Below are 22953 nucleotides of genomic sequence, written 5' to 3'. Positions count from 1 at the left end.
CAGTATCCATAAACCAGGATTTTGGATGCAAGAGAAGGCATTAAATTTATACCTAAGTCCACTTAGACATTCATGCAAGGTTTTCCACTCCAGAAGATTGTGATATTATCTTCTCAGGCCCAGAGTAGTAGCAGAAACCTTGAGCTGTATCTGATGACCTGTTGCACCATCTGGGTAAATTTTCGTGTTGGGTCAAAAAGCCACTACTCACTGTCTGGGCAATTATGCATGAAAGTCTTGTTCTGGAAGGCTAATGTTCTGCTTACGCAGGGGCTGACAAGTTGACCAGCCCCAAGAACCATTTTGGAAGTGTATGATGGATGAGCTCACAGCTGCTCTGCATGCTCTAAACATATTTATTTTAACCCATAGAATGCACAACATTTTGCATGATACCTTGTGGATGGCAAACCGCCTTTAATTGCTATCTATGATCCAGAGTCAAATGTTCATGTATGTTTGACCTTGACAGAGTATCTTTTAGTAATATTACTTTGAGGCAAATGTTTCTGGGTTGTTCAGTCACTAAACTTATCTCTCACTAGCAAACTGGTTTTGTATCCAATTAGAGATTCGTCTCTGAAGGATTAAATATGACCCATTCCATTGACTATATTTTTTTCCAAACCTTCCTCCAATCTAGTATTGAAAGTAAGCATTTGCTCCTTTCATGGTAATTGGTTGTGCCTAAATTGATTTGAATGCCTAAATCATTTCACAGAAATTCTGCTTATGCCGTATTACAGTCTGCCATATTACAGCCATATTTCATTTCTTTTTGGTGCATCCTGTGGGACACTCTTACATTATGTCTTCTAAAGATATGGCTCTGTATTTATTCTAGGCTGTGTGCTTAAGCTCCCTGCCATCCAGGGATAACTTTGACCTATATCAGCTTTACTTCCAAATAGTTAATGTGTCCATACACACCCAGTAACGCTGACTACCTTTCAGGATTGGGATGTGTAAGACATGATGTGCATCTATCCATACTATACTGTATAGTATATTTTTGAAAAATTGTGTGCTCATCAGCTCACGTGATGGAGCACAAATCTGGAAGAAAAAGAGCAGTGGAAAATAGCCATATGACTGTCCCTGCCAAAGATCTATCCTCATTTCTTGCAGATACAGGTATAACCTAATTATCCACAGATTTTTCACTCAAAGTATTATCTCAACGCGATGAGAAGGGCCCTTTAAATTAAGGGGAAAATGTCGTTTAACAATAACCTCTATAATGCAGAGAGGGCAGCTGGCTGACAATCTATCAATCATTCTTTCTCCAGGCATTTAGAACAGCTTCACTCCAAGGCAAGCGACCCCTCCCTTTCCTCTGAGCATGTGAAAGAAAGGTAATCACTTTGCATTCTTTCCCAGAGCTGTGCTCTGGGTGAAGAGAGGGGTCACTGACTCAGAGTGAAGCCTTTCTAAGTGCCTGGAGAGAGACTAATTGATGGAATGTCTGCCTAATGACTCTTCCTTACTTCATAAAGGTCAGCAAGGCTGTTTTTAAACTACCTAGCAAAGGGACATTTTTAAAAATGGATTTGCTTTAATGCAATTTTTGCCATCTACGTGAGTTCCTCACGAATAATGAGACTCAACCTGGCCTGACTCAATGTATTGCAGTTTCACCTTTTCAAATGGTGAATGCAGTGTAAGCCTGTGAAAGAAGAGAGGACGCTCTACAGAAAAACAAAGCTGTTATTTGAATCTTTGTGATTTCTACTTGGCTCACTGCAAATCCCCTTTTCAATCATATTGCTCATCTTTATAAGAATTCAGTTTTATTAATTTCTTGGCACAAGAATCTCTGTTGTGTTATAGGTATAGATTATGAGCAGTTAGACCACAGTGAATTTGCATATTGAAATGCATGCAGATTATTTGCAAATAGTTTTGCCAGACCAACCATGGATGGACCTGTTGTCCTGTAGTCTTTTTTTTTTTTGACAGAAAGAGCCTTACCTGTTAAAAAAGTTGTATCTACTTGTGGGTGTATAGAATCTGTTCTGCAGTGCAGGTGCTCCCCCCCCCCAAAGGGAATAACCAAAAATTGCATCTACTGTTTTACCTTATTCAGTTGGGTTTCAAATGGATATTGCAACAATTTCCTTGGATTGCATTTGCACCAGTGGTACAGCTTCAAACTTTTTGAAGATAATAGAAAAGCTTATTTCAGGAAACTGGCTATGAAAGCAAAGTTGGAATAGCTAAAAGCTTATGGTGATATAGGGTGTTTCTCTGGATTTAAATATTGAAGCTGCTCCCCTTTTCTATAACAAGATTTGGTTTTGTTCAAAGTTTTTTTTTCACCCCAGACGTTAATATACTTGGCATTTTTGAGCCTTTGAGATTTGCTCATTAGAAGGAATACAGCAACTTATAAAACATTTTCATCTGAAGACAGTATTGAAACTTGAACTCTGTAAATTACCACTGGCCATGTTGTTATAATCCTGCATATGTATTTGTTTAGGTTTCACTGGAAGGGGGGGGCAGCTTGCATGCTGGTCATGATTAGCTTCAGTAACCCAAGAATCCATTATAGGCTTTTTTCCTTTTGCCTTAAAATAAAATTCCCTTGCTACTTCTATTGCTGTATTTTAAACTAACGATGTTCCTGAAGTTGTTTGTCACCCCCCTCCCCACACATAAGTGTTTTATTCAAGTTGCATGATGTGAAAAACTAAAAGCGCAATCATTTTCTCTTCCTGCTCTTCCCTCATTTCTTTTCTAGGCTGCTGGAGGGACCACTTCTCATCAAGTCAGCTTTTCTTATTTTAATGGATTTAATACCCTTCTTAATAACATGGAACTCATTAGAAAAATCTATAGTACTCTGGCTGGAAGTCGAAAAGATGTGGAAGTTACTAAAGGTTAGTTGAAATACAGTTGCAAACTTTTTTCTTTATAAATGTTTCTTTTTTTCTCTCTGTCTCATGTTTTTGGGGTGCTATGACAAAGGAAAGCTGTGATTCTCTTCCCATCTTGTAGTTGCTTTTTAATTGGTTACATTTCTTATTCAGCCTACCAATTCTCCTTTTTAATGCATTTCAGTGAGAGATCAAGGTCCTGCAGACAGGACGTAACAAGCCGTCAAGGCAAAGTTGTTTAAAGGTTTCCAAAACTTCCTAGGATTTGTGCCAAATTGGCAGCCTGTTAAAGTGACCTTCAAGGCTAGTTTGAAAAATTCCATAAACTTGTATTGCCATTGCCGTAAGCTGATCTACAAGCTTGGAACAAGATGTTATCTGCTCTATCTAACCACTTTTATAGAGAACTCCCTCTGTAGTGCCAGCCCTCCATTAATGTAGCCTACTGGGACGTACATGCAAGAAAAGTTCCACATCTCTGTCTCCTAGTTTTTTTCATCTGACCCACAACTGATTGATACCGTATGTCAAATATCCTAAATCCTGCTGTTAGCACTAAGCTATGAGGCCAGACTGCTTCTCCTATTTGCATGATGGATAGAGTATTTAAAACATACATTTACACAGTGGCAGGCTTGATATTTGTGGGTTGTTTTTTTCTTTTGCAGCATATTGGTTTAATACTAAATGTTGGTGATTCCGGGACATTTGTGGGCAACTTTCAGTGTTGTTTGATTAGTTTTCCCTTCTGTATTTTTCCCCCTCCTTCTGTTGCAGAGGAGTTTGTTCTGGCAGCTCAGAAATTTGGCCAGGTTACGCCCATGGAAGTTGACATCTTGTTCCAGTTAGCAGACTTATATGAGCCACGGGGGTAAGTTGAAAATTACCCTTTTCTTTGCTGTGGAAAGAAAAAGGAGGGGAAAGAGTTTGGGTGAATAAAATAGACTAGCATTTTGCCCACCAGTGTAGGTAACTTACAGCCCAGTCCTATGCATGTGTACTCAGTTGTAGGTTCCATGGGGCTTACTCCCAGGAAAGTGTATATAGGTTTGCAGCCTTAACTTGCTCTACCTCTTTTTAAAAATATGTGTAAGATTTCTTTTTTGATCATTCTGTCTCCTCAGGCGCATGACATTAGCTGACATTGAAAGAATTGCTCCTTTGGAGGAGGGGACATTGCCCTACAACCTGGCTGAGGCTCAGAGACAGGTGAGGAAGGAGACAGGATGGGAGGATGCTTGGGGGAACATGAAATCATGCCTGGGTGGTCCTGATTTAGTCCTTCCAGCCCACACCATGCTTGCCTTGTCACGTTTTAAGTTGTATCAACTCCTTTGCAGTCTAAATATAAAAAGCATGGCCTTTTTCTTTCTTTTTTTAGTATTAGATCTTCACTTAACCAGGAAAAGAGAAGTTCTTTTCCCATTTTAAAGGATGAAGTATGATTGATTTGATTGTAGCAAAACAAAAGAGAAAGCTGAAATGACACTTTACACTCTATCTGTGTGGGTGGGGATTATTTGCTTTTTAAAAGGTTTTGCCCTCCTGATCCTTTCTTTGGATGCTTTTAAAGAAGGAAACAATAACTTTCTGCTATAGATATCAGTTTTGCTGGACACCCCGTCTTCTTTACGTGAAGGAGATTTCAGCCCCTTGGTCTGCCTGCTGCTTGTTGTTTTTTCATTTTGCCTTCCACTGCATATGGAAATTAAAGACTGCTTTGTTTAATCTGTGAAATGGCTTCAAATATTTCAAGATCATGGTTAAAACTAAAAGCGATCTCTAAAATTTTAATTTTTGAAACATAATGTGGGGGTGGCCTCTAATATAACGTAATCAATAGTTTATAGCAAAATACACACACACAATTCTTTGCTAGCTTTTTAAACCTTCAATGTTCCTCTTTCATATCTTGAAAACTGACACACTGTTCTGGGTGTAGTTCTGTGAATCTAAAACTATCACTTAAGTCAGGCTGAATTCTGAATGTTGAGAGCTGAAGGTTGTCTCTCCCCCCCCCCCCCCCCAGGTTCTCTGGGTCTGTGCAGAGACGCCAGTTTGACCACAGTGAGTTGATGCAGGCTACATTTTTGGGTCGAATAGGCCTTGAGCCAGGCCCTCCTCACTTGGCTGCCTCCCACCCAACATCACCCTACAACAGAATATTTTTAGCCTTGCCTAAGGAGTGAGTGTGTTAGGATGCATTCTTCTTAGCTCAGTCCCAAACCTTTCTCATTGATAACTGAAAAATGAAAGGCATAAACGAAGGACCAATCTGGGCCTTATAGGCTCCGTGTTGGCCCCAGGCTGAAGCAGGCATTGTGAATATGGTATCTTCTCCATGCAGCAGCACTTTCTTGACACGGGCATTGAAACTCTTCATCAGTGGAGACAATCAGCATGGCAAGCAGTATTAAGGGATCTGCACGAAGCAGCTCTTTATAAATGTTCTGTAATCATCTCCAACTGGGGCTTGGAGTGTATAGATCAGTCTCAAAACTTAACTTGGAGTATAAGCCAGGTAGCATATACGATGGGGTGGGGTGTCTTTTGGCAAATAAATGCACAATTGAAATGTGCCATTACTTCCATTTGTGTTTTAAACATGGGGGGGGGGTGAGCTTGTTGTCTAGTGAAGCATTTATCCTCCCAGCAGATTCCATGCACTGCCTTGAAATGGCTTCATCATTGTGGGAGGATTCAAAACCCATATCTGATGTGTCACTGAGGGCCTGCTTTTAGGCAAGACAAAAATGAAAACAAACACACTTACAGTGCAGTCCTGTGTATATTAACTCATAAACTGCATTAAGTTCAATGAGACTTACTCCCAAGTAATTACATGTATAGGATTGCAACCTTGAACAAACATTAATGTTTTTGTTCCTGGTAGGTAGGGGTTAAGTAACTCTGATGGTGGATTAAACCTAGCGGTATCATTTTTAAAAATTGCTTATTACTTGGAAAACCAAACTGTATCCTTCTATGTCTTGATGGTATGTGAAAGTAGGATAACCAATTTATTCAATTTGTTTTAATTTACTCTTACTCTGGTTTTCTGCTATGGTAACCAGAGTGTTTTACAATATCAAAATGTTGTACAAAATCAATGTATGAAACAACGAAAGCCTAACTGAAAAATACAATCAGCAGCAACACTAAAACTAGGCTAAACAAACAAGAATTGTGCATGCCTATCAAAATTAAACATGTTTCAAAACCCACTTCAGAATGAGGAGGGAAAGAGCCTGTGAGGTCTCTCCTGGGAGAGATTTCTGCTGCTGAGGTGCCACCACCAAGAAGCCCTGTCCATGGTACTTGCAAATTGAATTTCCTAAGAGGGCAGGCCACAGATCAGAAAATTCTTAGTGGTTTCTCAAAAGCAAGTCTGGTCATTTGGAGATCACCTGGATGCATCACTTACACCTCTCTAGTGTAGAGGCAAGATGTAAATATCATGCATTGATTCTAAATCTCTTTGCTGTACAGGGGCCCCCCGTATCTGCGGATCCCTTATCTACGGATACAGGTATCAATGGATCGAGTCTGTGGGCCCCCCATGTGCGCCCCCTACAGAGGCAAGGGGAGATCTGCTCAACCTCACCTTCAGTGTCCTCTGAGCCCAGTAGAAGCTGCGGACATCTACCCGCATCCTCTACCGGGCTCAGACTGAGCTTGGCAGTTGAAATAGCACAACATCCATTTTAGTGGAGAAACTGGAAGTGATGTTTTAATGCCTTATAAGACATTAGGAAGCCTGGGGAAGCCCCAGAGGACTTCCCCTTCTCCATGAAACTGAAAGTTGCAGTCTTTCAACTTCTAAGCTCAGTCTGAGCCCAGAAGAGGCTGTGGATGTGGCATCTGCTGGGCTCAGAGGACCCTCTGGAGATGACAGGAGCAGAGTTCCCCTTGGCTCAGGACGGTTGGGGGGCAGGTGTTTGGCCATATCCACGGTTTCAGGTAATGGTGGGTGTTCTGGAACGGAACCCTCCATGGATATGGGGCATGCCTGTATTTTAAGGTTTGATTCGTATCCAGTTATTGCATACTGTTCTAGTCCTGGTGAATGGTAGTCTCCTGACATTTTCTTGATGCTAAACCTTCTTAAACTCTACTCTTGCAGCAAGCTCCAACTGGTGTGTCTCGTCCTATCCTCATCCAAGTAGCAGAATCTGCATACAGGTTTGCCCTTGGTTCAGTTGCTGGAGGTTAGTGAATCGAACTTGTACCCAAGCATTTTCCTCTACTGTCTTTTACATTCACTAGTCTTTGATTATAAGAAAATTCTTACAAGTTATGGCCTGAGAATCAAAAATTGCCTGGTCTTCCCCTATTTTGTGCTATTGCTTATGATTTAGGGATGCTATAAAATGTACTTGGAGAATTAATGTAATTGGAGATTACAATAATTTGATCCCAGCTCCATCCACTTTGCATAGCAATACCCTTCCTCAGACAGAAGGATGGTAGAGTTTCACGAACATGATGTAAAATAAAGAACATGGTATTTAGCTGTTCTAAAACTATAACCTTGCAATGGACCAATAGCATGTGGGGAAATGATACATATGTATTCAAATTATACCCTGCTTTTCAACAACATGGGCACTCAAAGTGGCTTATAAAACAGTATCATTAATTGATGTGTATACATTATACACCCACATGTTTTCTTTTCTTGTACTTCAATGATTTAGCAGACTGTGCCTATGCAGAATTAGGCCTGATTAAACCAATCCATTTCAATGGATGTGGTGTGTCTAACTCTGCATTGGATCAGACCGTCTGGTTTAAGTATTTCTTTAGTACCATACAAACAGTGCTGTGAATTAGTGTCATGAAATGCCATGGAGCTTATCACCATAATCTAGATATAATTAACTCCCAAGTGAATGTAAAACTTCTGTGGCAACCCTATGTGCTACATGAAAACCCCTCTTGAAATTCAGGAAGAATTTCAAAAACAGCTGTAGCACTCTATTGTGAATTCATTGGAACTATTGATTAAAGGGGACAAATGTTGGAAACACTCACTAGGTGCCTACAAGTTCTTCTGCAGAATCTTGGTGGATAGTGGTCCATGGGTATACAAGCTTAGAATGAACTTGGTGCTATGAAAATGGCTACGTAAAACTTTTTTTCTCCTTGCACTCACATCCAGCTGTTGGAGCCACTGCAGTATATCCAATCGACCTTGTGAAGACCCGGATGCAGAACCAGCGCTCTACTGGGTCATTTGTGGGGGAGCTGATGTACAAGAACAGCTTTGATTGTTTTAAGAAAGTACTGCGCTACGAAGGATTCTTTGGTCTTTATAGAGGTCAGTATCCAGATACGTTAATGCAGCATTTCTCAAGCTCTGGGTTAGGACCCACTTGGTGGATCAGGACCCAATTACTGGTGGGTCCAGCAGAGCCTCCAATGAAAACATGGGTGATGGAAAGATTAGATAACTAATTGTCTCAAGCCCTGAGGCTATTAACAAATCAGATAGCTGCTAACTGCCCTGCAGGGAGCTGAGCTCCTGAAGTTCGCAAGCTTGTGCAAATATAGGGAGACAAATATTTGAGCATCATTTTTCTGGTATGTGCCCCCCCCCCCAAGTCCATCAGTGTCAGGTAGTGGGAGCAGGTGAAGACTGGTTCATATAAATAAGCCCCTGAAGCCTTGGGGCTGTTCATTAGGTCTGCTTCCATATGAGAAATTGATCAAGGTTTTTTGCAAATAAATAAATAAAAATATTTCTTTCTAGATCACCTTTTCTAAAGTCTCATAAAGCTAAGTGGGTTCTGATAGTAAGCCATTTTTAAAAGTGGGTCCCGGTACTAAAAAGTTTGAGAACCATTGCTTTTATCATTGAATAACGAGAGATTTGCTGCCAGCCTAGATGTCAGTATTCCTGTTTGGAAATATCTGATATTCTCTCAGTTCGGATTGTATAGTCTAGGTCAGTGCCCTCCAGATTCCAGTCTGCAGGCTGGATCTGGCGTCCTTGCTAATGCCTTCCCCGCATAAATGGGGTGGGGTAATTGGCAGCAACAATGGAATCCTCCTCGGTGGAACAGTAAGTTTCCGTTGCAGCAGGGAGGCTGTTTGCAGCACGCAGTGTTTTCCAGCTTTGAGGACCCCCCCCCCCCCCCAAAAAAAACACAATCAATGGTGCAAAATAATGGCAAATGTGTATATAACCTACTTGGAATCCATATCCTCCACCCTGAGAATTGTTGTCACTAAAATTGTGTTGAACTACATTGGGTTATTTGAGGAAGTACCTTGAAGTGCTTGATCTGTGGGTTGCAGCTTCTGATGGTTAGAGATAGGCAGGAAGAAGAATATATGGACACACACACACACACACACACACACACACACACACACACACACACCCACCCCTATCCCTGTTTACACTGGAAATAATACTTGGAATCTAAATCATGGCCATTGAATATCCTCTAATGTGTATGGGGACATCCCATGAAATCCAGAGTCCAAATCCAGTTGTTTTCTGCCTGCACCCTACCCTGTTATAATGCCTTCTCAGAGCAATTGGATTTTAACATCAACTCTCTAGAAGCAACTGCTACCCTCGAATATTCACATACACAAGGGGAGGACCCAAGATGGCGCCCAACACGTGGCCCGGTGCACCCACTGGCTGCCCTGCCGGGGGTCGCTACTGCGGGCATGGGTCCGCTGCTGGCTTTGCGTGATAGATGGGGCTGGAAGCCTCCCATGCTACCTCAACCTGCCGCTCCCGCACGCTTGCAGTGGGGGGAGGCAGCGCTGTTTCCCGCCAGCAGGTGGGCTCTGGCTGCTGCTCAGAGCCTGGGCGGAAGGCAGGGGGAAACTTACCCCCCCCCACTCCACGGAAAGAAAAGAAAAAAGGAAAAAAGGCTTGATGTTGTGCTAGAGCTTGACAGAGGTCCGTCCTTGTTCCTGGAAGGTAGGACCAGAACTGGGGACAGGAAGGGACGCCCCTCCCCAACGTGGGAGGAGTATCCGTTCATTGAGGTTCCGATCCTACCTTCCAGGAGGAGGGCATCCCCAGCAGTAGGAATGCCATCCTTCCTTTCCCAGAACTGGAATTCTCAGGTAAGAAATTCCTACTTTTCATTATGTAGTTTAGACATGTAGTTGAATATGCTACTAGCTTGTTTACTAAAGTGTTGACAGATTATTTCTGTTTGTTATAGATCTCTAGCAAAGAAAGCTTTAGGAAAAAAGATCCCATTGATTAGCTTTACAAGATACCTTATTGAATGCAAATTCTCACTTAAGTTTTCTGACTCTTCAGAGCAGCAAATTGATACTTTCAGGATGCTAATTGTTGTTCTATTATATTTTCTGCTCAATTGCTTATTTTACGGCAGGGCTGGCATAAGCAGTGAAAATCTTTGCCTTAAGCAGCAAGCTGGCAAGGGTGCCCATACCTACTCATCACCTTTTCCAGTTCGCCAGTGGCCGTTTCCTCTTCTCATGTACTCCAAGAGCTTGGAGGTGGAGGATGGGGAGGACATACCACCTCATCCAGCTCCACCACTGCTTCTTGAAAGTGGCTGGCAGAGACTTGGAGCAGAGAGTGCTTCTACTCCCAGTGTTCTCCCCACCAGCCAATTTACAGAAGCTGATGGCAGAAGAAGGAAGAGACCCTGGAAAGTGTTAGGTATCAGCAAAACAACATTTTTAGAGATTTCCCTATCAGACCTTTTGCAAAAATTATTTTCCAGGTTTTGTTTTTTACTATCCTGCTGTTGAATGTTCTGTACTTTCAAAATGATGATCAGGAATACCAGACTGTTGCAGAAGGATTTGTTTAAATCGGCTTGATGTGCACCTGAAGTGCAGTAGTGAGGTAATCCTGTGCACAGCTAAGCTACTTAAATTTTATTAACATCAGGAGAGTTTAATTGCCCTTTCGTCAGGCAGGATTAGAACCTTAGTGTTTTTAGTTTCAATCCAGAACAGTGGACATACCAGTGTGCTAAACCTACAATCTTTGATAAGGATAAATGACACCATCTTGTGGATTGCTTAAACTTTAAAGGCAAAACTCCAGTCGTCTTGATGTTTGCAGACTGTGGGGAAACAGTCATGTGGCATCCTTAGTGAACACAATAGAAGCAATGGTTGGCAACTTATTTTTTTAATGCACCCATTATTGTATTTCTTTAAGATAGTATTGCAGCTTTTTCTGCAAAAAGCTTTCCATGCCTGAGGCACTGGGTTAAATACCCTATTCTTTTCTCCCCAGAGACCAAGCCTCAAAACCTTTTTTTTAAAAAAACTTGCAGACTTTCACAGTCTAGGTAGGAGAGAGACCAATTCATCCATATCTGATTGACGCTATGTGAGAAATTGATGCAGTGCAGCCAGCCAGTAATTTCTGAACATAGATGATAGCCACAATAATAAATCAGTTGCTCTTTTCTTAAAGAAGAAAAAAAATTCAAGAACTTGAAATGCCATTACCTTTTATAATGGTTTAGGATTTTGTTTTTGTACAGCAAACACCCTAATGATCCCTCCTCTGTTTACACTTTTACTTAACATTCTGAACTTATTTAGCTGGTGTGTTGCTGGTGAAATTTCAAGCAGTAAAGTTTTCTTTTTCCAGATCTTGTCATTGACCTATACGTTCATAGCTGGCCCAAGATCTCCCCAATGTTGGAGGTGGTGCTCCAAATGCACTCTTTCACTTCAGTGGCACTCCAGCTACTGTTTGTTCTCTTGCTACCCAAGTTAAATAAGGAAGAGGGGAATGAGGCAGAAGAGAATTATAGTGGAAAGTGGTGGGCTATTGTCCAGGGATGTGCTCAAGTCACCAAGCTCAGGTCGTGAGGTGCTGACCCCTTGATTTGACTCATAAGTCATAACGCGCAGCTGTCACGGCTTGATTTTTGCAAAATTCCAAGTCTTTCAAGTCACAAATCAGTTGTTTTGAGTCATGAGTCCTTGAGTCAGATTTCACAGAAAACAGGTAGGTGGTGATAGTGGTGTGTGGTTGGGAGCTGTCATTTAATACCCCCGATGTTCTATCCCATCTGCACTCCTGTCAGCAAATGCAAAGTGCGTAAAAACAGTTAAAGGTGTTTCTCCTGTACTTCAAAGGACCACCTCCCCCATGGTTTGCTCATCTCCTTTTGCCCCACCCTGGCTTGTACAGAGGAAAAAAAACTGAAGCTGCTCATTCCTATCACTAAGAATGCCCTTCCCAATCCTTTGGTCACCTCCCGTCCTTTGTCCAGAAAAAAAATTAAGCAGTTCCTTCCTATAAAGCAAAGAGCCCCCTTGCCCTGTGTCCTGGCTGCCCTGCCTTCTCACACCTCTCAGCCTCTTTCAGTAAAGAAAAAAAACCTGTAAACCTTCCTCCAACCCTCATTGTGTACCCCCTCCTCCTGCAACCTACCCTCCTTCCACCTTTTCTGCTGCCATCCTCTTCTGGATGCTTGCTTTCTGATTGCCCACAAGGTCTTCTGGTTTGACCTGGAAATGGCAAAGAAAAAAAAAACAAGAGAACACACACACGCGTGCGCGATAGGGAATCGAAATAACTTTGAGTCCATAGTCAATTTTCGAATTCCTGCCCATGAGTTGAGTGTAAGTCAGTGATGACTTTAGTGCAGTAGTGACAGTAAGTGCAAATCTTCGATGGTACTGACTTAAGTGCATTTCCGAGTTGAGTCACCTGAGCCTAGTGCCCATCTGTTCTAGTGTCTCTGAAACTCTAGCTCACCTCTTGTTAACAATTTGTCTTCTCCTCCCTTCTCTTTGTTTTTGAGTCCAGGGAGAAGGAGAAGTCTTTCTGTGAAGTTCTTACAGCAAGGGTTCTTCACGCCTAGGGGTGCCATGGTATGGCTTCAGGGGTTCCATGAAGTGGATGTAAAAAATGTTTGTGTTTAGGTGTAGTTTTTTAGGGGAGGAGGTCCACAGCTTTCATCAGATTCTCAAAGGGTTTTGTGACCAAAAAAAATTTAAGAATCCCTGCCCTATAGTGTATCATAGAAACCACACCTCAACTGAATTGGCAGGCTAGGGAAATGGCAGTGTGGGTTCTATCCTGTGAAAAGCATATCTTATCTTTTACATTTTATTTTAACCCCCACCGTTTTGAACATTTACCTCAAGTAATTACTTCTTCCCTTCATATTTGTATGTCTGGTATAGGATGTTTCCTGCGGTTTGAAATTAAGTGCATATCCTAAGAACTTTATTACAACACTTGTAGTTGTAAATGCAACAGATTTACTGTGGTTTTGGAGAAATGTCTGCCTGTTATACCTATAGTAGATAGAAAGTCAGTTTGCACAACATCCATTTATTTGGGATTCCCCTTCATTTCAGTTTTATGTGGAAATTCTTGGTGGGTTGTGTCTTCTGTCTCTCAAGTCTACAAGAAAAGTGGTGTTGCAGAATGGATAACTGGTATGAGGCAAAACCTCTCCAGTTAAAATCTATTAACGTCTCTATCATAGGTTTGTAGGTAGACTTAAGTTTGGTAGGCTTGAAGATAATGGCTTGGAATCAACAAAGCAGAATTCCATTCATGGAATATGGGGCTTTCCTCGCCCTGCAAAAGCTGAGTCTGGGAATTAGAAGAGTTAATGGAAATCTTAAATTCTTCTTCTGTGAGTGGACATGCCTTCTGCTCACATTAGGGCAGTAGTTCCCAATCTTTGGCATCCTGTAACGCCTTCATATGCTGCAAATGCAGCACACAGCTCCCAGAAGCGACTGGCAAATACCTCATTGCCAGTCATTCTGATTCAGGGATGCTGCTGCAGCCTTTTTGAAGGCTGTGGCAGGCCTTCTGTAGTGTGGGGAGGTCACATGTTAACCTTCTAAAAGGGGAAGTAGTGTGGGGAGGTCACATGCTACAGCCTTCTAAAAGGCACTTCTGGTTTAGGGACTGGAAGTGCCTTTCAGAAGGCTCTGTTAGGCCTTCTAAAACATGGGAGGCTGCATGCAACCTCCCTGTGCTTCAGAAGGCTTTTGCAACATCCTCGCTGCCAGCCAGCTGGTGACCAGTGGCTCCCTGGGAAATGCTTTATGACACCTCAAGGTATCGCAACACAGTTTGGGAATGGTGGCATTGTTTTTGTTTGGCTCCAACAGTAGCAATCTATTTTAACCTATTTATTGTGAAGGTCTTTGAGCAGTTTGTGAAAATACTATGCAAGTACGTAGTAGTGGTTGTTGGAAAAGGAGGATCACATCTTTCCTCCACTTAACACCCTTGCCAGTATCTTGTGGTCATATGCCTTGTTTCTAGGAGAAGCAGTGATTACGGTAACTTTAATACAAATTGTAGAAGTGTTGAATTGATTTTCCATGGAAATAACTGTTGATTCTGTGGATAGTGTAATTTTTAGCATTCTTTTAATTACCTACCACTCCATCTTTCTAATGGATTGAGATGGTTGGATTTGGCCAAGTTTCAAGCTCTCCTCAAAATTCTAGCGAAATAAGTAGGAGTAATAATTATAGGCCTAAATACACATAGTAGGCACAGTTCAGAGAAAATGGGACATATTCAAATCCGATTAAAATCAGTAGGGTTGCAGTGTTTGGGACCCTACTAGGGAACTAGAGCTACCTGGACTTCTTCAACCACTGAATAGAGAGGATGAATACAGGAAAGAAAAGGGAAGGTAGATTCAGGTTGTTGTTTTTTTGCATAGATTTCTTCTATCTCTGGACTAGTTCTGCAAAAAAAAAAAGATGATGATTTTAAAGGCTTCTCAAATAGCAAGCAACAGTAGTTGAAACAAAATTGGTTCCCCCCAAACCAAGCATAAGCAGAAATCTTAAATGCTGGTGGAAAAGAAACAAAGTGGTAGAATAACTATAATGTTGCTTCTTTGGAATGCCTTAAAAGAGACGCTTCTTAAAATTTGTGCAAAAATTGTAAGCTATTTTTACTCAAATGTGAAAATTAGTATGACTGCAAATTTTGGTTATGTTGACTTCCTCGAATATATTCAGTTGCTTAAGCAAATGGTAAATTATCCTACAATGCTTACTTGTGAAATTAATCTTTCTCCTCCCTTTTTTTTGCGTGCTTCATTTTATGTAGCTTGTCACTTATAATCCTTTTGAAAAAAGAAGTTGCAGAACAATCCTTAGCAGCGATCCTGCATCTAAAATGAAACCTATTATTGCCTGCAGGCCAGAAAATTCAAAAGAAGAAAGATCATACATTTTGTTTACCACTAGGGTAAATAACATTCACTTCCAAATTTAAATTCTGAGAGCAAGGTGCTTAGTCTGGAGAAACAACCTCTTTAAGATATGTGCAGAATGTATAAAATAGTCTTATACAGAGTAAGGCCATTGATCCATCTAAACCAGCATTGTCTACTGCAGGCTTGTGGCATTTTAATTTTTTTTTTAACTAGAACATTGATGTTTCCCAACTGGAGGTGGGACAGAATAGTGGTCTTGGGCTAGACATACACTTAGAATTTAGGGAACACTGTGCCTTAGCATGTGCTTAGCTTTGAATTTGTTTTCAGTGCCAGAACCAAACTTAGGAACATTTTAAATACAAAATCCCCTCCTGATTTCCCCCTAAACTTTGTTTGCTTCATAAGGTTTTTTGTTGCCAATGAGAGTCAAACCTATGGTGATCTACTGCAAATTGCCCTGAGACTGAACACCCACTGCTAAATCCTGTTTGCTTTCCACTTATTCCTCTGCTCTAGATTGGCAGTTTCTCAAGAGTCTTGGGCAGAGACCTATCTGGTTTTGGCAGGCTGGCCCATCCCATGAGGCCACCCGAAGCAACAGCTTGTTGGGGGCATCTTTCCACCTACCTTCCTCCATTATTCCTCCTTCCGCTCCCTGGACTGGAAAAGAAAGAGAGGGGACCAAGAAGAAAAGGAAATGTGGATGAGAGGAGAGTGGTGAGCTAGGCAGGGGTGTCCAAACATTTTGGCAGGAGGGCCACATCATCTCTTTGACACTGTGTTGGGGGCAGGGGAAAATAATTTAATTTACATTTAAAATTTGAATAAATTTACATAAATGAATATATTAAAGATGGAACTTATATGAATGAATGAAGGTCTTGCACAAAGGCCTATAAAAGGCCTTGCACAAAGCAAGGCCAGACTTTCCTTCACTACCACCACCACTACCACTGCTGCATCACAGATGTGAAACACCAAGTAGTGAAGGGAGCCCTTGTCCCACAGCTCAGGTGAGAGGTTGAACAGTTGTCCTCACACTGAGAACAGTTGCATTGGGCCAGCATGGGCTCCAGCAAGTCTCTGGAGGGCCAGAGGCTCATTGGAGACTGGGGGCTCCCCGAGGGCCACAAGTGGCCCCCGGGCCAGGGTTTGGGCACTCCTAAGCTAGAGCATTGGAGAGTGGAAGGATCAGACTAAAAATCACTGGGGGGGGGGAGGGGGACATTTGGCATGTTCTCACATGCCAAGAGGTCTTGGGCTACTTTCCTAGCCCTGTTACCTAATCCAGTAGACTGGGGATGCTAGAGGTTAAATTGGGACCTTCTATATCGAAACATGCATGTGCTCTACTACTGACCTATGGCTCTGCTCACGAACTAATTTGATCTAACCTTACCTGTTGTTTTTTTTTTACTGTGTACTTACAGCTGTAGATTTTGTTGCTTCCTTTGAAGTTTCAAATAACTTCTCTTGCATCTCTCAAACACCTTACTGTATGTGGCTCTTACATTAAGCAAGTTTGGCCATCCCTTCTTTGTAGTTTGTTGGCCAGTCTTTTGGCTACTCTTATAAAGCTAGCTACTTCTCACCACCTCATTCTGCAAGCAAAATTCTCTGATTTTTGAAAAGGATGTGTATTTATTGTAGAATGGACTAGTCTTAAACATCTCAATATTTTAGGTAAATAACCTTTGAAAAAATAGCCAGAAAACAACTTAACAGAGCAAAACACTTAAGGCCCCAGGCTTCTGAGGGCGTGACAAAGGACACAAATATGATGTTTTTACATGCGCACAAGTAAAATTTGCACAGGGCAGTGCTGTTTAGAATTCCACCCTAATCATTTACCCCAAGTGCCAACTATATATAATGTAGATAAGGTGGTGTTTGGTTTGATGCATTGTTTTTTTTCCCCCTCTCTCTAAATAAAGTGTCTAGATACTCTTGTTAAGCATAATAGCGGAAAATTGCCCTAGAAATTGCCCCCTTTTTAGATGGTGAACTATGCACATAAGTGATTGCTAAGTTAATATTACATTGGATATGATCAGTTTTGTACTCTCTGTGTATTTGCAGGTCTTTTGCCACAATTATTGGGAGTAGCACCAGAGAAGGCCATAAAACTTACTGTAAGTTCATGCGTGACAGCTTCTGCATTCATCTATCATTTAAATCTTTGAATTTCAAGAAAAGCTGTAGGAGGATTGTGTATTTACAGCCTGCATAAGTATATAGTTGATCGGTTGCCTGCATAAAGTGGTGTTTGCAGGATAAGCATGTGTTCACATCTCCCCCCTGAGCACTGTAGGTTGCACACAGGTGGTTTCGGCCTAGTTTTGCAGAAAGTCTGACTAAAACCTGTCATCTGGTAGCCTCATTTGAAAACCTGTCATCTGAAAGCCTCATGCTGCATAGTTCGGTATTCGTTTGTTGTTGTTCCATGCTAAGATCCCTCTCTTCCTGCAAGGAGCTCAGAACAGGTTACCTCTTATAATCTTAACAACAGCCCTGCGAGATAGTTTAGGCCAAGAATAACTGACCTAAGACTGCCCAGTGAGCTTAATGGTTAAGTAGAGATTCACAGCCCAATCCTGAGCTTCCTGGCGTCTACTGAAGCAGTGGGCACCGAGAAGCAACAGGAGTCTCCTTGGGAGCACTTAGAAAGTCCCAACCCTGCAATAGGGCTTCTCAAGTCAAGGGCTTCTCAATAGGACTTCTCAGAAATAGCCAGAGCAAACTTGAGAGACTCCATGTTGGACCTTCCGGCCCGACACTGAATTTAGGATACAGTGGAGCAGAGCTTCACTGGTTCCTCTCCCACCTTCAACCTGCTCTCCCCCATCCCACATAGATTGCTCCACCACCTGGCAGTTGCACTTACCCCAGTTGTGGTGTGTACTCTTCCTGCTGACTCCTGACTCTCTGGGTGCCATAAATGTGCTTTATGCAATGTTTATGGCACCCAGCGCCTACACTAGGGCTCAGAGCTACAGCGCCTACACTAGGGCTCAATCACTTTAGGATTGGGCCCTCAGACTTGGGTAGTCTTTTGTTTTCTAATCTCTTTCTAAGTACTATACCACAATGGCTCTCATTAATAGTTTCAAAACAGGGCAAACTTTTATTTCAACCTCCTTCTTCCCAGTCAATTTCCTAGTAACTTCATATGAAATGCAGTGGAAATCTTATAGAAACTGAGGCCTGTTGACGTGTTTTCATGTTCACTACTTTACTTGTTTTTCATAGTGCTTGCTGCTGAAAAGTATTTGGTGCTATCTAAATCAATACACGCATTCACAAATAATGATAGTAGTTTTAATTTTAAGCTAAAATCCTTTGCATGCTTACTTGAAAATAAGTTCAGTTAAAACAATAATTTCCAAGATCAGGCTCGTAGACATTGGGACTCTTTTGGAGGCATTCAATAATTTGTCCACATAACTTAATCGTGAGATTGTTTTCCACGAATACATATACCTGTTAATATCTCAATGTGTGGTGCTGGTTTGCAGGATACTGTTTGCACGCTCAGAGGGGCATGAACTGCCCCCTCCCCAGCTTGCCTTTGTATCCTCTGTGATGGGGAGACAACTGCCCAATATATCCCTTATTGCACTATTTATACCTTAAAGTAGTATTAAAATCACTTGTGAGCAGTGATTCAGACTGTCTGCCCCCCCCCCCATTTGATTACAGGTCAGATATCTGCAGATTGACTCAACACAGGTCCCCTGACCCATGTTGAGGCCCAACCTGTACCATCCAGACGCAACTGGAGCGGTACTCCTGTTGCGTCTGAAGGATGTTCTTAAGCGTGGGGAAGTCACACCCAGCCTCCCTTCATCTCAGAATGCATGTGGGAGGTGTTTAAGGCTCACTTCCAGTTTTTTCAAACTTAGAAGCCTCTGGCAGGCATTCTGAGACATGAGGAAGCAGCATGCGACCTCCCCATGCCTCAAAACACCCTCCAGGCATGACTGGTGTACAGCTTCAGTCATGTTTGTAGTTTGTGCAGGTTGAACTGATGACGGATTTAATTATTTGTGGGTTTTGGCATCTGCAAGGGTTCTGAGAACAGAACCCATGTGGATGCTGAGGTCCAGTTGTATATGTTGATGAGCTGTTGTCTGGGGGAATGTGACTCGACATTCGGCCACACGCCCCACATTGAGGAATTGGAAAGGCTGTTTGGACGGTATTGTCCAAAATGGCCTTCTGTAATGTTAAAAGGCTGCGATCCTACACACCAGGGGCCTCCAAACCCTGGCCTGCAGGCTGGATCTGGCATAACAAAAAAGTTGTCTGGGCACAGCACTTTCTGTTCCTTGCTGGAGCCGCCTTTTTGTCCCCGCTCATCCCAGAGCCTAACTCAGGGCAGCTGCTTCCAATGCCTCTCACCCCAGATGCTTCTTTACCCTGATTTCCCAGGGTCAGTGGCTACTCATCCAAAGATGTTGGATGATTGGGCACAAAGAAAGGCAGCTGCAGTGCGTAACAGAAAGCACTGCACCCAGATGGGTTTTTTGTAATGCAGCAGGCTGCACTTTGGAGACCGCTTCTATACCCACTTACTTGGGGAGTAAGTTCTGGTGAACTTGGTGGGCTTATTTCTGACTAGACACGTATAGGATTGTCCTGTAAATCTGTTTAAATGCAAGTGAAATATTACAGTTTTTATAGAATAATATTATAATATTTCTATAATATTATAGAAATATTATTGTATTTATGATATGCTGATGGGACACAGAATTCATATTTAAGGAAATCTATATTTTTTTAAGGGGGAGAGGCATGATTTCTAGCTTTCTTTAAGTAAATTGTCTTTTCTTTCTTTCCAGGTAAATGATTTTGTGAGAGACAAATTTATGACCAGAGATGGTTCTGTTCCTTTCTTAGCAGAAATTCTTGCTGGTGGCTGCGTAAGTGTATCTAGTGTCTTTTGTTACCTGTGAAGTATTACAGTGCTTAGTTTTGAATATAACTACAAAAATTAGGGTTTCAGGTGAATCATAGAGGGAAAAGAGCCTGTTGGGGAGGGGGGGTGTTTTGCGTAAAAGGAGCAGTTTAGTGATTTTTATTTTTGTAATGTGTTTTAAAGGCTGGCTGAAGCAGATGACCTTAGTTACAAAGGGTGTGTTTGTCGACTTGTCAAAGTTTGTAACAAACGCACAGAATTGGAACACATTGAATCTTTTCTGCTTTGTCACTATCCTTCTTTTCTCCTTAATGTCTTATTCCACCTACTAATTTTCCTATGTATGCTTTGTAACTGGCTTTTCAAATAGCTAGAGGTGTGATTTACTTTATTTTGTTGTTACAAAAACAAAACAAAACACCACACTGCTTTTTGCACTTCTCATTTTTGTAAAAAAGAATAAAACAGAACCCCAAAAAACTGCAAAAAACAAAACAGTTCTCTAACACCTAATTGCATATGTAATGATGGTGGCTGCATCTGCTGACACTATACCACCTATATCACCCACCTAGAACACTTTTAAAGGTATTATAATTTATAGTTTATAATTATAATTTATAAAACTGCACCCTTGGAATAAAAACGCATAACGCTGCTTTCTGCACTTTTTCCTTGGGGGGAGGGGGAACAAAATCTGCGAAAAATAAAAACGTTGAATCCTGCTTTCTCGTTGCCATGGCATTGTTAGGCTTTGTGATGATACCCAGGGTGTGTCTTGTGTTCCAGAACGTGGACTGTACAGAAAGCCCTCTCCATGAAGCCTGTTTGGTTTGCATGGAGTAGTATCTTAATGAACAACCTGTGTGTCATTCTCTAAACAACAATATTTCTGCTGTTTAGTTTTGCAACAGCGATTCATATAATGACCAGCGTTACATTGGGGTGTATCGATTTGGTTCAAGCAATTATAAATTCTTTTTACGTGAAATGAACTCTTGTTCAAAGATGAGTGCCATTTTAAAAACAGAGAGTGCTGTTCATTTAAACTGGCTTTGATCAGCAGGGCAGGACTGAGCTGGTGTAGTTCCAAGTCGACTGGCAAATCTCTGCTGTCATAAGAAGGGTGAGGTCACTCTTTAAAGCAATTTATATCGTTGCCGAAAAGAACATGGAAGTCCGAACCTGATCATAGCAGACAGTACCATAATATTGGGAGATGAAGAGATTCATGTACTATAGTTCTTGGGGGGGGGGATCAACCTAGGGAGTACAGTTATTCTGCTATGCAGGTGAGACATTTTAGTGTTCTATAGTTCTCTTGAGATGAGGAGGATGACTACCTGTTCTGTTTGATCAGTGACCTGTCACCTGGCAGTTCACTAACTGAAGGGGCATTCAGGATAGAATTAAAATAGAAGGAAAAAAAGAGAGAATATGGATCTTTTTATCTACAAAAACAACACACAGTCACACAAATTGAAATAAACTGAAGAGCTTGGTGCGGCAGATCGCCAAACTACCATAGTAGAAAAATGAATCCTTTCTACGTTTTGTCAGTTTTGCTATGCAGTTTTTATATGTGACGCTTTATTATTTCTAAACTACTAACTCTTTACGAATCACCTTTTTTGAGTCATTCTGCAGTTATTCTTTTTTTAGTAGCGTCGTGTGAATCAACGTATGTTCTGAAAGGGGATGATTTCTTAGCCATATTTTGAAAAGCGCTGCGTGTGCTGGATTTCTCAGTTGGCATTTAGACTCTAAAATTACTTATGTGATTCTGCATAATTTCTTGGCAGTGGATGGCTGGTGGCAAAGAGCCCAGGGCTTTCTTTGAACTAGAGTGTTTAACTAAAGGGCATAGAGAGTCGTGCCAGGTAGATAAGATGAGACATGTTGTCTCCCATGGGTGGTCTTGTTTTCCTGAGTTCTGAAGATGGCAGCATAGATTGAAACGGCTATGACTCCTAGACTGGACAATGGATCCCTCTTTGATTGTCCTAAACACACCCTTAACACATTCATTGCCCCAACTGTTACGTGGACATGGTCTCTAGCTCAGTGGATGTTCTTGCTTTCAGAAGCCCTACTCGGGAGCTGCACACTCTTTGAAAAAAAACTTTAAAAATTTGTTTAGCTGATGCAGTCATCAAGACTACAAATCAGAAGGGGTAAGCTTCTTTATTCTTTCTCCTGGCTCCATTTATACACCATACATTTATATTTATCTCACAGTTGCTATTACCCCTTCTGGGAAAAGGTAGAAGAAATATCTATCTTCTTTTCCCCAGTAGTAGTAAAAAAGCAGCGGGGGAGGGTATGATTTTCAGCAGAAAAGCACTACGGGGAGAAGGGTTAAGAAGCAACATTCTCCCCATGCTCATCTTCCACTTTAAATTGCATTCTCAGTGGCTGATGGCACAAAAGAAAAAAAAATCCTCCCAAAAGAATCCTATGTACAGTGTAGTTCCATCCCATAGTTTTGGCATTTACTTGTGTTTGCAACAAGGTCTCATCATGGCCAGATTTTCAGAGTACTTATGCTACAAGGAAACAGCAGTATCATATACAGAACCCTTTTTTGGCTCCCCCTCCCCCCCGGTCCTTTTCTATACAGAAGTCCCTAAGATGAGAATAGAGTTTTGGCTAATCTTGTAGCTTGTTGAAATGTAACCTTTACAGGCAAAGAGAAAATATATGTTCATAGCTTTATTCTCTGCGAAATATGATAGCAGCTTTCTGTTTTTAATTTGCTTGTTTTATCTCTCTTAGGAGACAAATAGTTTGATTTAATGGAGATTTTGTTTGCCCATAGCTTCCACCATCATGGTGTTTGAAGAATTTTTTTCCCCTTTTAGTAAATGGATTCCAGCTTAAGGGTTATTTTTTGGGGGGGGGGGGGGGAATGCAGTCTTGAAAAGGAACAAGTGTTTCAAGTGACTCAACAGGTATATTGTCTTCCTGG

General features: G+C 41.6%; 1 protein-coding gene across 2 annotated transcripts in view; it reads left to right on the top strand.

Annotated features, from left to right (window-relative positions):
• SLC25A13 (solute carrier family 25 member 13) overlaps positions 1 to 22953 on the top strand; it is a 123419-nt gene that overhangs the window by 68744 nt on the left and 31722 nt on the right. For both annotated transcript variants that reach the window (XM_066628372.1, XM_066628371.1), the window contains 7 exons: positions 2744 to 2882; positions 3657 to 3750; positions 4004 to 4088; positions 7003 to 7087; positions 8041 to 8199; positions 17144 to 17196; positions 19909 to 19989. In XM_066628372.1, coding sequence (XP_066484469.1) covers positions 2744 to 2882; positions 3657 to 3750; positions 4004 to 4088; positions 7003 to 7087; positions 8041 to 8199; positions 17144 to 17196; positions 19909 to 19989 — 696 coding nt within the window. The remainder of the gene's footprint in view (positions 1 to 2743; positions 2883 to 3656; positions 3751 to 4003; positions 4089 to 7002; positions 7088 to 8040; positions 8200 to 17143; positions 17197 to 19908; positions 19990 to 22953) is intronic.

Source organism: Tiliqua scincoides, chromosome 5 (assembly GCF_035046505.1).
Source record: "Tiliqua scincoides isolate rTilSci1 chromosome 5, rTilSci1.hap2, whole genome shotgun sequence".
NCBI classification, from domain to species: Eukaryota; Metazoa; Chordata; class Lepidosauria; order Squamata; family Scincidae; genus Tiliqua; species Tiliqua scincoides.
This window is presented reverse-complemented; position numbering and strand designations above follow the sequence as displayed.